Source organism: Anabrus simplex, chromosome 6, assembly GCF_040414725.1.
Source record: "Anabrus simplex isolate iqAnaSimp1 chromosome 6, ASM4041472v1, whole genome shotgun sequence".
Classification (NCBI taxonomy): Eukaryota; Metazoa; Arthropoda; class Insecta; order Orthoptera; family Tettigoniidae; genus Anabrus; species Anabrus simplex.
The window spans coordinates 348,024,202-348,038,074 of record NC_090270.1 but is presented as its reverse complement, the minus strand read 5'-3'; the positions used below and the strand labels follow the sequence as shown (position 1 = coordinate 348,038,074).

Here is a 13,873-nt window from a genome sequence, read left to right as displayed (position 1 = left end):
AATCTTACGCGAAATAGGACGTAGTAGAATGAAGAGTTAAGTATCCATGAGGGGCCTCCTACAGACAGGGCGCACTAAGCTGCACTAACCTAAAAGAAAAATAACAGCACACACACACACACACACACACACACACACACACACACACACACACACACACACACACACACACTCTCTCTCTCTCTCTCTCTCTCTCTCTCTCTCTCGCATAATAACAATAATAATAATAATAATAATAATAATAATAATAATAATAACAACCATCATCATCATCATCATCATCATCATCATCATCATCATCATCATCAGGTCAGGTCAGGTTAGGCGGGCACCTCGGAGGAAGTTAAGTATCTACAATAAACTTGAATCATGTTGGAAAGTTAAGAACATCTGGTTAGTTTCACATGTAACAAAAATCGATCAATTTCGACATTTGTGCAGCCGTAAGGCTAAAGTTGATGATAAAGGGTTATTTAGAGATCAGAATAGTAGGTAAAAAGGGAATTGAGCCAACGGCACGTGGTGTTCCCAAGCGGTCACCCATCCAAGTACTGACCACGCCCAATGTTGCTTAACTGCGGTGATCGGACGAGAACCGGTGTATTCAACATGGTATGGCCGTTGGCGAGAAAGGAAGTCTTCATAGATGCATGTGTACAGAAGGCAACGGTTATTTATTCTTTGGAGGTGGGCGGGCGCGTTGTCGAGACGAGACTTTGCTCGGAGATCGCGACGGAGGAGCGTACGAGGGCGGTACTGAGCGCGCGCGGCGGGGCGCGGCGGAACCTAACCCGAGTAGTTTTAACCTCACTTCGTCGTAACCTAACCCCAACTCGACCCAGGGCCTACATTCAATCCCAACCAATCTCCTCAAGAAAGAAAAGAAAGAAAGAAAGAAAGAAAGAAAGAAAGAAAGAAAGAAAGAAAGAAAGACCCAGGGCCCCGTGGTAGTAGTAGTAGTAGTAGTTGTTGTTGTTGTTGTTGTTGTTCTTGACGGCGGTGCGATTGTCGTTTCAAGCGGCAAAAGGACTGAATAATCCGTCCGGCTATGATGGTGTTAACGACGACGATTATTATTATTATAATTATTATAATTATTATTATTATTATTATTATTATTATTATTATTATTATTATTATTATTATGAGGTTTTCTAATTTCTTTTGACCTTAAAGTAACAATGCTAACCACTTTGATGTGATGTCCCCCTTTTCACTTGCCTTTGGTTTGCTTAAGGGTAAGAGGCTAACACAACTGCTCTTTTTTTTAAAGGTGTGGTGGCCCTGAAAAGGGCCGTTTCTTAAGAAGGGTGGTTATTCCCTGTAGCTCCTTACTTGGAGCTGGTGTATTTGGTGACTGCTTTGGTGCCCTCGCTGACGGCGTGCTTGGCCAGCTCTCCGGGCAGCAAGAGACGGACGGCAGTCTGGATCTCCCGACTAGTGATGGTGGAGCGCTTGTTGTAGTGGGCCAGACGGGAAGCTTCAGCGGCGATACGTTCGAAGATGTCGTTGACGAAGCTGTTCATGATGCTCATCGCCTTGCTGGAGATGCCAGTATCAGGGTGTACCTGTTTAAGTACTTTGTAGATGTAGATGGCGTAGCTCTCCTTCCTCTTGCGCTTCTTCTTCTTATCTCCCTTGGAGATGTTCTTCTGGGCCTTGCCGGCTTTCTTGGCGGCCTTTCCGCTAGTCTTAGGAGGCATGGTTGTCTCGTGTAGCTACTGAGAATCCAAACGAATGGCTGGGGGCACCTTTTTTTTTTTTTTTTTTTTTTGTTGATATCTAGTAGCTGGAAGTCCCGTGGCACACTTCGGCCACTCTACTTATCTGTTTCAGCGACGTTGGTTCAGCTTCACGGCGTAGCGCTAGCGGGGCAAAATCTATCTGTCTATGGCGGAGCAAGTCCGCCACGTCAGAGCTGAAAACCCCTCTTCTCTGAGCTGTTAAAAATTCAAGTATGCTAGTGCTAGGTGGCAAGGTAGGAGATGGATGTTGTTATGTAATTTAAATTGCAAGAAGAAGAAGGCAAGTAGTGAGGGCAAGGCGATTTATCTTGGTCTTGGTGGGAGGGGGACTAGGGTACGATAAGTTGTCGGGGAGGCATGGCTGGGAGATGAGAAAGTTGGGAAGAGAGAAGGTTGAGTAGAAGATAGAGTAGAGCAGGGTTACTATTGCTTGGTTGAGAAAGATGAGGAGTGAGGCTGTTGAAATGTGGTGGTGGAGAACTTGGTTTGCGGAGGTGCCTGGCATTCTTGTAGTGAGACCGAATGGCTTTCTTCATGAACGGGCACCCAGGGAAAGAGGCCGCATGATTCCCCTCACAGTTCGCACACCTCGCCTGGGTACGAGGTACCTCGCAGACAGTGTGGTGATGATCACCACCACACCTATTGCACCGGGTGGAATTGGTGCACGTCGCAGCTGTGTGATGTAACTGCAAGCAGTTATAACATTGGATGACCAGGGAGGTGTGAGGGGGAGGGGAGGGTTGGGGGGGAGGGGCTGGTTCGGTGCTTGAAGAAGTCTGAGGCGCTGACGACCGGCGTTTCCTTCTTCTTCTTCTTCTTCTGGTCTGAGTGGCGCTGGAGGTGAGATTTAGAATAGGTGTAGAGCTAGGGTCGGGAGTCGAAGTCGGGATAGTTTCGGGAGATGGAGTTGATTCATCAGTCTGGGCTTCCTGGGTTTGAAGTGGGACGGGGTCGGTCTGGATGGTTTGAGGTTGGCATGAAATACTGTCGGTTTGGGTAAGTTTAGGCTTTGTGAACGGGGCTTGAGTGGATCGGTCGAGAGTGGCAGGTTGGCAGGTGTTGCTTACTGGGTTGATGAGCATGGGGGTGGGGATGTCTGCATATTGGAGTTTGCGGAGAATGACGGGAATAGATTTATTGTGGAGAGGGGTGAGGACGAGATGGTTATTGTGAGTTTCCTCTATGGTGGCTATGTGTTTGCTGAGGACTGGTTCTATTGCTTCGATGACAGATTTACGGGTGAGGGGGATGGGGCCGGGGTTGGTGAGAGGGATGATGAGAAAACTGTTTTTGGGTGCAACTGGGAAGGGTGAATTTTTGTGAACATAGTGGAAGGGATGTTCGAAGGGGGATTCTTCAGACTCGACGAAGACTTCGACAGCTTTTTCTTCTTCTTCTTCAACCGCTTCGCCGGTATCGTCTTCCACCATTTCTTCGACGTCGCAGTCAAACCCAGGCAGTTCGTCAGCAGGGCAGAAAGGGATATTGCAGCTGGAAAGTTTGTCAGATAGAGGGGTGATGGCTTTAGGGGCTATCGGGAGGATGAAAATGACATGAGTGTCATCATTCTCATATGTCCGATGAACAAATTTGGTGAGGGGAAGAAGAGTAGAGGCAATTAGCCTTCTATGGAGAATTATCTTGGCAGGAGAAATAACTTCAGGGGGGGGAATAACCAGATAGTTATCGTGCGGGCGGGTGGGGGCATCTGAGAATTCAATAGTAAGAGGAAGATTAAAATCATGGTATGGGCCCCAGCTACTCGGTCCACCGGGGGTGTCCATATCAGTGATCAGAAGAGATGAAAGAAAAGAACAGGAAAAGAATAGAAGATTCAGTAGAAATAGAAAAAGGTGGGGGGGGGGGCTGGGTCAGGAACTAGCACTAGGGTCAAACTCCGAGGAGGACCAGGGTGCTCTCAGGGGGTACCAGTCGTGCCAGGTGTAGTTTTAACGGATCGCGCCGGGACAAGGCACGAACAGGTACACACTGAGCGCAAACAAATTTGCTTTAGTTTGGCCTAATAAGGCCAGTCGGCTGCGCTGGTACTTGTTGGCGGTCGAGTAGCTGGTGTGGAAATGAGAGACCGCAGAAAGGTGGCCTCTCAGGGTATATCAGAGAAGTCGGACCGACAAGGAAATCCCAAGATGGCCGCCGTTACCGGGCGACACACAGTGGAGCTGGCGGCGGGCGAGCCGGGGCTCGCGCTGGCAGGCGGTTCGGTGAAGCGCTACTGGTGGCAGGTGGCGGTACTAGGGTACCGCAGAACAGGCAGGTTGACTGGAGATGTGAGCGACCTGACGGCTACGGGGTGCACGCTCGGTGACTGGGACCTCTGCAGTTGTTGCCTGTTCAGAGCATAGACAGGGGAGGGCTGTGGCTGGGGGCACCCGGTTTCAGCGTGTATTTGAAAGAAAACGCCTGTGTCGTACTAGCCAATGGGGGCGAACTAGCTGCAGCCTCATTGGCTGGCTCGCTGGCTCGCGTAACCTGCCAGAGTACAAAACTGGTGGTCACTAGTCGGAAAAATACCATTTGGTGCGAAGCAGACTAGCAGAGCATCATGTCAGGACGAGGCAAGGGAGGAAAAGTTAAGGGCAAGTCCAAAAGCCGTTCCAGCCGTGCAGGCCTGCAGTTTCCTGTCGGGCGTATCCACCGTCTCCTCCGCAAGGGAAACTATGCAGAGCGAGTGGGTGCTGGTGCCCCCGTGTACCTGGCTGCGGTCATGGAGTACCTGGCTGCTGAAGTTCTTGAGTTGGCAGGCAATGCAGCCCGTGACAACAAGAAGACGAGGATCATCCCCCGTCACTTGCAGTTGGCCATACGTAACGATGAGGAGTTAAACAAACTCCTGTCTGGTGTGACCATTGCCCAGGGAGGTGTGCTGCCCAATATTCAGGCAGTGCTCCTGCCCAAGAAGACCGAGAAGAAGGCTTAATTGCCTTAGCCTTGGTTTCCCAGGCAAAAATTTAAAAAACGGCCCTTTTCAGGGCCACCAGCTGGTTAAGGAAAGAGTTGCTTGTCAGGCTTTATTGCTCAGTAGTAAAAGACGTATCAAAAGAGAAAGAGCAGTACAGTACATATAAGTCTCTAATAATAATAATAATAATAATAATAATAATAATAATAATAATAATAATAATAGTGAAACCAAGAAGAAGAAGAAGAAGAACAACAACAACAACAACAACAAAGAGAAGAACTGTGTTTAGTGTCCCTTCAGTAGCAACAGATGCTGGAATTTAGTGTTTAGGACAGAAAATAGCCTAGCCAACTTAAAGATATATTACACAGTTTATTTATTGAAGGAAGGAAGGAAGGAAGGAAGGAAGGAAGGAAGGAAGGAAGGAAGGAAGGAAGGAAGGAAGGAAGGAAGGAAGGTTTCATAAGAAGTACTTTTAATATCATACCAGTTTACGGTATAACCTTCAAAACTGGAGTAGGTTATCAGATTATTTATTTAATTATTTAATTATTTATTTATTTATTTATTTATTTAGAAAGAAGCCATGTGATTAGTTTCCAAATGAAAGAAAGAAAGACAGAAAGAAAGAAAGAAAGAGAGAGAGAGAGGATCAGATACAGATATCTAGTGTCCATTAAAAATAAACTTCAGACTAGACTTCATTACTAACGTTGAGGGCATATTTTCTTCTCTGCAGGGCTCGAGCAGAAGTGTACAGTACAGTACCTCCTAGGAAGAAGTGCTGCACAAGCAATGCTAGAGGAGTACTGGACACGGGACACTAAGCTCTTTTGAGAGGTAAGTGGTGGCCCTGAAAAGGGCCGTTTTTTTTAAACACTGCATGCCCCCTGCCGGGAGCACGCTCGGAAGAGATCTAACCGCCGAAACCGTAAAGGGTACGTCCCTGTCTCTTGAGGGCGTACACTACGTCCATGGCGGTCACGGTCTTCCTCTTGGCGTGCTCGGTGTATGTTACGGCATCCCGGATGACGTTCTCCAGGAAAACCTTGAGCACGCCACGAGTCTCCTCGTAGATTAGGCCCGAGATACGCTTGACCCCACCTCTGCGGGCGAGACGTCTGATGGCAGGCTTGGTGATGCCCTGGATGTTGTCTCGGAGCACCTTCCTGTGACGCTTGGCGCCTCCTTTGCCGAGTCCCTTTCCTCCCTTGCCTCGTCCGGTCATGGTAGATCAGTACAACAGCGAGTTCAGAGCTCGAATGTGCCAGGCCCCGCTTTTGCCTGTGCTTTTGTTGAACGAGCCTGGCCCCGGTGACGTCGGCAACTGGCTAGCGAATGGCAGCGCTGCAGCAGCACAGGGAGGGGGAAGCGAAGGAATAAAACAAGGCGAGCGGGAGCGAGCTCCTGTTATTCTCCCTGCAGCGTGTCGACAGTGAGTACCGTACGTCATGGCCCGGACGAAGCAGACTGCACGTAAATCCACCGGAGGCAAGGCCCCCCGCAAGCAGCTGGCAACCAAGGCTGCCCGTAAGAGCGCGCCTGCCACGGGTGGAGTGAAGAAGCCTCATCGGTACAGGCCCGGTACCGTGGCCCTCCGTGAGATCAGGCGCTACCAGAAGAGCACCGAGCTGCTCATCCGCAAGCTGCCTTTCCAGCGGCTCGTGAGAGAAATAGCTCAGGACTTCAAGACTGACCTGCGCTTCCAGAGCTCGGCCGTCATGGCCTTGCAGGAGGCCAGCGAAGCCTACCTGGTGGGTCTTTTCGAAGACACCAACTTGTGTGCCATCCATGCCAAGCGTGTCACCATCATGCCAAAGGACATCCAGCTCGCCCGCCGCATCCGAGGGGAGCGTGCCTAAGTCCAGAGCTAGCTTAACGCTGAACCTTTCACCAAACGGCCCTTTTCAGGGCCACCAAAATATCCCAGAAAGAGCAGTCGTAGTCTCTGAGCTAGCACGGGCAGTGAATTAAAATATTCTTTAAAAGGAAATAAATAATAATAATATAAATCTTGATGATGATGATGGTGGTGGTGGTGGTTGTTGTTGTTTCCAGGGGATGATGTGAACCTTCCAAGTGCAAGCGCAGTAGACACAAAACTTAATAATAATAATAATAATAATAATAATAATAATAATAATAATAATAACAACAACGACAAAGTATATACATCTGGATGGCGGTGGGTTTTTTTATTTTATTTTTTATTCCACAGGACGATGCGAAGAGTCCTAGAGTAATCATAGTAAAGAAAATACTGAATAATAAAGGCGATGTTGATAATAATAATAATAATAATAATAATAATAATAACAAAGTATATAAATCTTGATGGTGGTTGTTGTGCCAAGGGGATTAAGGAAAACTCCAAGTGCAATAACAGTAAAGAAAATACTAAATAATAATAATAATAATAATAATAATAATAATAATAATAATAATAATAATAATAATAATAATAAGAGAGTAGTGGGGCACTTGTGCACACTTGCCTCTTTATGAGACAGAGGTAGGAGAGAGGCCAGGGTTCACATTCAAAGACTTCATAGGCTCTTTTAGAAAGAAGGTGATGGCCCTGATAAGGGCCGTTTTTGCAACCTCCGCTCTCGTGAGAGCAAGAGGTGCACGGGTAGTGTAAGAACCTCGAGGGTTCTCACTTCCTTTTTGCAGGTGCCTTTTTAGGCGAGGCCTTGGGCTTAGCGGCCTTTTTAGGCTTAGGTGCCTTAGGTTTCTTAGTGGGCACCTTGGCGGCCTTCTTAGCCTTGGAAGGAGCCTTCTGCTTTGGTTTGGGAGCAGGAGCTGCCTTCTTCTTCTCAGCAGGCTTTTTGGAAATGGCTTTCTTGGCTGCAGCCTTGGCTCCCCCAGCCTTCTTCGCCTTGGGGATGCGCTTCTCCTTGGGGGCGGCGGACCGCTTGACAGGGGCTGCGCTGGCTTTCTCCGGCTTGGCAGCTGAGGCGAGTTTGAAGGAACCTGAAGCTCCCTTCCCCTTGGTCTGGACCAGCTCTCCGGAAGCCACAGCAGATTTCAGGTACTTCTTGATGAATGGGGCCAGCTTCTCAGAGTCCACCTTGTAGTTGGCAGAGATGTACTTCTTGATAGCTTGGAGAGAAGATCCACCTCGCTCCTTGAGGCTCTTGATGGCACTGCCCACCATCTCGGAGGTTTTCGGATGTGCAGGCTTGGTGCGAGGTTTCTTGGATGCGGAAGCCTTGTTCTTCTTGGGCGACGCCTGGGCCGGAGCCGAGGCGGGTGCGGATGCTGCCGATGCTGTTGCAGTGTCAGCCATGGTCACGGTGCGAATGATGTGTTAAATTTTCCCGAATGGCGGAGTGTATCAGGCTACTCGGACCGCGCAGGAAACAGCAGAGGCTAGCTGTCGGGTGGGCTGCGCGGCGATAAGTTGGGGACGTGCTTCCTAGCTCCTTTCTCGTGCACCCTGCGTCCCGTGGGGGCGGCGGAAGGTTTAGTTCAAGGTAGGAAGGGATAGCCAAAGGATTAATGCTGCTCCTCAAATGAAAGAAGTGCTGCCCGCCTTGTTCAGGGCGTCCTGGCGCAGGTGTGTTCCATGGACAGCATTTCCTCAGCTCCCTCTCCATGCCGACATTTAGGGGCAGCCGCCGTCGTCGCGACGCCCCCGGGAGCGACCACCGCTTACCTGAAGGAAGTCCCATCCTTCCTCTAGCTGCCAAGGCAGAGAACTGTTCGTGGACTCTAGCCACTTTCGAATGAGAGCAAGGGACGTTCGGCCTTCAGGTGGATTTCTGCAGTAGCAAGGAGACCCACCGTAATCTGCCTCTAATAGCATTGCATAAAAGGGCATAAAGAAGGAAACATATAAATTAGGGACTAGTTTCCACGACTTGTCAGATTCCAGGTCTCTTGCTAGCTCTTTAAGTTCATTTTAGTCGCAGTATTTAGGGCCATAGGCACTTGCCTCACGGTCAGGTACCCTCTCTCACTTCCTGCTGTTTTAAGGCCCTTGTAAGGGAAGAGAAGAGAAGCCTAGTTAAAGAGGAATCCTAGAACGTCTAGGTGTATTTCAGGGCGTACCTAAAGGCCCAGACCGGAAGACAGCCGGTTAAGTCTCACAAAAGACTTTGTCTCTGACCTGTAGGAGGGAAGCACAGCCTGGTAGAAACGTCCCGCCTACCCCGGGCAACAAAGCCAGGACCGAATATCTCTAGGCCTATTCACAATCGAAAAGAAGCCCATATATAGTATATCTACACCAGGCGGTATTACTAATTGTTCCAATATTACAGCCGATCGCGTCCTCCCTCAAGTTGGACAGCTTGAGGTAGACAGAAGCTTCCGAGGGAGCTGCCTACAGAGAACAACTTCAGAAAAAATTGGATGAGAACAAGAGATACAATGATAGGACCCATCTTAAGACACCCAGGACTTATTCAGTTGGTTTTAGAACGATGTGTAGGCGGTAAGAACTGTAGGGGTAGACCAAGGTACGGACATGACAAGCACATGTAGGATGCAATAGTTACATAGAAACGAAAAGGTTGGCACAGGATAGGGTGGCGTGGAGGGCTGCATCAAACCAGTCTACGGACTGGTGACTCAAACAACAACAACAACAGTAGGCTAAGGCTATTTAAAAAAAAACAACTACCGCTACTACTATGTCGACGACGACGACTTTTACCTAACTTTCGTAACCGACCTTTGGTCTCAAAGCTGCCATTAAGTGAGAGTATGCCTCCTTAAAATAACCTACTGGCTGCGCCGAGAATCGATCACACTATTAGCAGCATAGAACGAAGACGATCGCGTGAACTGACTTCAAATAATAGTATTAAAGTTTGAGGTTACGTCGAATGTAATTACAAAAAGGCTACGCAATTACTTCTTTGACTTACAAGTACAGCGGCATACCTAACCTCAAAAAAGAATAAGGTCAGTAAAGTGCGAAACCGCGAGAATGCTATGTCCCTTTCGACGTGTAAGGAACTTTTTCTTTCTTTCTTTCTTTCTTTCTTTCTTTCTTTCTTTCTTTCTTTCTTTCTCCTGGTCCGAACGACGCCGGGAATTGCAGGAATACGTGTTGGGTTAACACGTTGGACGTTCAATTCTTACTTGCAGATGGAAATCAGGAAGGAAGGATCTAACACAGGGTAGATGCACGGTTAACACAACTTCTCTCGCCATGTGGATTCGGTGTGATTATACGGCTGGATGCCCTTCCTGACTACAACCTTCCTTCCTTCCTTCCTTCCTTCTACTACTACTACTACTACTACTACTACTACTACTACTACTCCTACTACTACTACTCAAGTTTGTGCTGTAAAAGAATACCCTGGGAAGAAAACAGGAGGATTAGGAGTCCTCTTCCCTCAAATATCAATTGAAGTACCGTAATGAGGGGTACCGAGTCATTTACATTCATGGGAGGATATGCGTAAAGGGACCTGATGGTATTTAGGCCAGCTGCGCTAGGGTTACTCTTCGTATGACTAGACCAGACCAGTACCGGTACGGTACCTCAAGATTTTTATTTTTTCTTAATTAGTTTAGGTTATCCAAGCCTAACCTGCAGTATCTTGCACCCGAAATATCTAGCATCTACCCTGTAATGAGAAGATGCAGGCCTCCTTCCCAGTTTTCAAGACTGGTGATGATAAAAGTGTGCGTAATTTAGCTTGAAGTTAGCAGATCCACGATCAGTTTATGCCCCTTTTCTCGGTTCGCTGCAATCATGTCTTAGAACAGGGTCTCCATTCTAGGCCTATCAATTCCTGCGAACTCGTGAAAGCAATCAGGTAATGAAGATGATGATTGTAGTTAATAACATTAAGAAGAGAAGTTGAGGTGTTTGTCTTCAGCAGAAAAGAGGATATAGGACCCGGGTAGCAGTGAAAGGGCGACCGTGTTAGACGCAGGATACCTAACCTCCCTATTCTTTGAATTCTAACCGGTAGTACTAAGGTAAGGAGGAAAAAGTAGGACGTACAGGTACGCAGTGTTCAGGTGCTGGGCAAATGGACGTATTATTGCCGAAGTACGAAAAATCCCTACCGGCCTAACAGGAACTAGTAGTGGTAGGTAGTGAAAAATGTTATTTACTTTACGCCCCACTAACTACTATTTACCGTTTCCGGAGACGCCGCTGAGGCGAAATTTTGTCCCGCAGGAGTTCTTCTATTTTACGTGCCCGTAAATCTACAGGCATGAGGCCGACGTGTTTGGCCATTCAAATACCAAGGGAGTGAACCGGAATCGAACTCGCCAAGTTGAGCTCAGAATGGCCTATTTAAATCCAGGACGGTAACGGTAATGATATGGGGAGTTGAGGTTAGTTCTATGGAATTCATCACTTGCCGAAAGGTCGGTCAGCCGACGTGCAGGCTACTGAAATCGAGCACTTTCCTCACGTCACCTAACCTAAAACGTCACGACACTTTCAACTAACACTTGTCGTCGAAAACGTTACTTTCTCAGTCTTATTAGGAAACCGTCTCATCTTAGGTAGAAATGCAAAGTCCTGGGAGTCAATGCTACGATTTGTCGGAACACGCGCACAAGGGTCACTCTCCTGCACTAGTACATCATCGTTCGTAAGCAAGCTTATGAGAGACGCCCAGTTACCTGCAGAGAATAGCGCACAACAGACTTGCAACTTATTACCGAACGTCGTCGTTATATCAACGGGTCAGCGATAGTATCTTATCTTACCTGAAAGAACATAAAATGAAATCATTTTTCGCCTCTTTGAAGGGCTGCTACATGCGGCGTGCGGTTGCTAGGACACGGCTTTCATTGTTATCACGACAGTGTCGATGACGTTGTTTGGAAACCATCTTCCTCGCGATTTTCTTGGCGGGCAGGGAGATTCGAACCCACGTTCCGCCCTGGCACTGATTACCCTTCTTACCTGTAATCTTACGCGAAATAGGACGTAGTAGAATGAAGAGTTAAGTATCCATGAGGGGCCTCCTACAGACAGGGCGCACTAAGCTGCACTAACCTAAAAGAAAAATAACAGCACACACACACACACACACACACACACACACACACACACACACACACACACACACACACACACACACACACTCTCTCTCTCTCTCTCTCTCTCTCTCTCTCTCTCGCATAATAACAATAATAATAATAATAATAATAATAATAATAATAATAATAACAACCATCATCATCATCATCATCATCATCATCATCATCATCATCATCATCAGGTCAGGTCAGGTTAGGCGGGCACCTCGGAGGAAGTTAAGTATCTACAATAAACTTGAATCATGTTGGAAAGTTAAGAACATCTGGTTAGTTTCACATGTAACAAAAATCGATCAATTTCGACATTTGTGCAGCCGTAAGGCTAAAGTTGATGATAAAGGGTTATTTAGAGATCAGAATAGTAGGTAAAAAGGGAATTGAGCCAACGGCACGTGGTGTTCCCAAGCGGTCACCCATCCAAGTACTGACCACGCCCAATGTTGCTTAACTGCGGTGATCGGACGAGAACCGGTGTATTCAACATGGTATGGCCGTTGGCGAGAAAGGAAGTCTTCATAGATGCATGTGTACAGAAGGCAACGGTTATTTATTCTTTGGAGGTGGGCGGGCGCGTTGTCGAGACGAGACTTTGCTCGGAGATCGCGACGGAGGAGCGTACGAGGGCGGTACTGAGCGCGCGCGGCGGGGCGCGGCGGAACCTAACCCGAGTAGTTTTAACCTCACTTCGTCGTAACCTAACCCCAACTCGACCCAGGGCCTACATTCAATCCCAACCAATCTCCTCAAGAAAGAAAAGAAAGAAAGAAAGAAAGAAAGAAAGAAAGAAAGAAAGAAAGACCCAGGGCCCCGTGGTAGTAGTAGTAGTAGTAGTTGTTGTTGTTGTTGTTGTTGTTCTTGACGGCGGTGCGATTGTCGTTTCAAGCGGCAAAAGGACTGAATAATCCGTCCGGCTATGATGGTGTTAACGACGACGATTATTATTATTATAATTATTATAATTATTATTATTATTATTATTATTATTATTATTATTATTATTATTATTATGAGGTTTTCTAATTTCTTTTGACCTTAAAGTAACAATGCTAACCACTTTGATGTGATGTCCCCCTTTTCACTTGCCTTTGGTTTGCTTAAGGGTAAGAGGCTAACACAACTGCTCTTTTTTTTAAAGGTGTGGTGGCCCTGAAAAGGGCCGTTTCTTAAGAAGGGTGGTTATTCCCTGTAGCTCCTTACTTGGAGCTGGTGTATTTGGTGACTGCTTTGGTGCCCTCGCTGACGGCGTGCTTGGCCAGCTCTCCGGGCAGCAAGAGACGGACGGCAGTCTGGATCTCCCGACTAGTGATGGTGGAGCGCTTGTTGTAGTGGGCCAGACGGGAAGCTTCAGCGGCGATACGTTCGAAGATGTCGTTGACGAAGCTGTTCATGATGCTCATCGCCTTGCTGGAGATGCCAGTATCAGGGTGTACCTGTTTAAGTACTTTGTAGATGTAGATGGCGTAGCTCTCCTTCCTCTTGCGCTTCTTCTTCTTATCTCCCTTGGAGATGTTCTTCTGGGCCTTGCCGGCTTTCTTGGCGGCCTTTCCGCTAGTCTTAGGAGGCATGGTTGTCTCGTGTAGCTACTGAGAATCCAAACGAATGGCTGGGGGCACCCGGTTTCAGCGTGTATTTGAAAGAAAACGCCTGTGTCGTACTAGCCAATGGGGGCGAACTAGCTGCAGCCTCGCGTAACCTGCCAGAGTACAAAACTGGTGGTCACTAGTCGGAAAAATACCACCATCACCACCCATCATTTTCGCATCATTCGAGAGCCAGCACCTGACCTGAGCAGACGTCACTCCGAGCCAGCACCCTGCCAGCCGCCAGCTCGCCGTCGTCGCCCGTCAAGGCCCAGCCCAGCTCACTCGCTCTCGCCCTCGCCACGAGCCCTTGCCCGCACTCTTCGGCCAGCCAACCAGCGTCGAGCCTGCCAAGTTCCCTGCGCGGTCCGACTTCCTGGATATACTCTGGGTCCAGTCGTTCCGCGGTCTCTCACATTAGCACCAGCTGTCCGGCAGGCCACACATCCAGCCAAGCCACACAGCCTTAGGGCTGCCCTGTACCAAGCAAATTTGTCAGTGCTCTGTGGTTACGCCTGCTCGTGTCTTGTCCCGGCGTGATCCGTATAACTATACCTGACACGACAGGTGCCCACCGAGCGCGCTATTTCTGGTCC

General features: G+C 48.1%; 2 protein-coding genes and 2 non-coding genes across 4 annotated transcripts; all 4 read right to left on the bottom strand.

The window, feature by feature from the left end:
• Positions 1-507: 507 nt before the first annotated feature.
• LOC137501393 (5S ribosomal RNA) lies at positions 508-626 on the bottom strand. Its single transcript, XR_011018536.1, has one exon. It is a non-coding gene; the product is annotated as a 5S ribosomal RNA (ribosomal RNA).
• A 705-nt stretch (positions 627-1,331) lies between these two features.
• LOC137501263 (histone H2B) lies at positions 1,332-1,703 on the bottom strand. Its single transcript, XM_068228169.1, has one exon. The coding sequence runs from the start codon at positions 1,701-1,703 to the stop codon at positions 1,332-1,334; it is 372 nt and encodes a 123-aa protein (XP_068084270.1).
• Positions 1,704-12,077: 10,374 nt separating this feature from the next.
• LOC137501392 (5S ribosomal RNA) lies at positions 12,078-12,196 on the bottom strand. The gene has a single exon (XR_011018535.1). It is a non-coding gene; the product is annotated as a 5S ribosomal RNA (ribosomal RNA).
• Positions 12,197-12,890: 694 nt separating this feature from the next.
• On the bottom strand, positions 12,891-13,262 carry LOC137501262 (histone H2B). The gene has a single exon (XM_068228168.1). The coding sequence runs from the start codon at positions 13,260-13,262 to the stop codon at positions 12,891-12,893; it is 372 nt and encodes a 123-aa protein (XP_068084269.1).
• Positions 13,263-13,873: the final 611 nt, after the last annotated feature.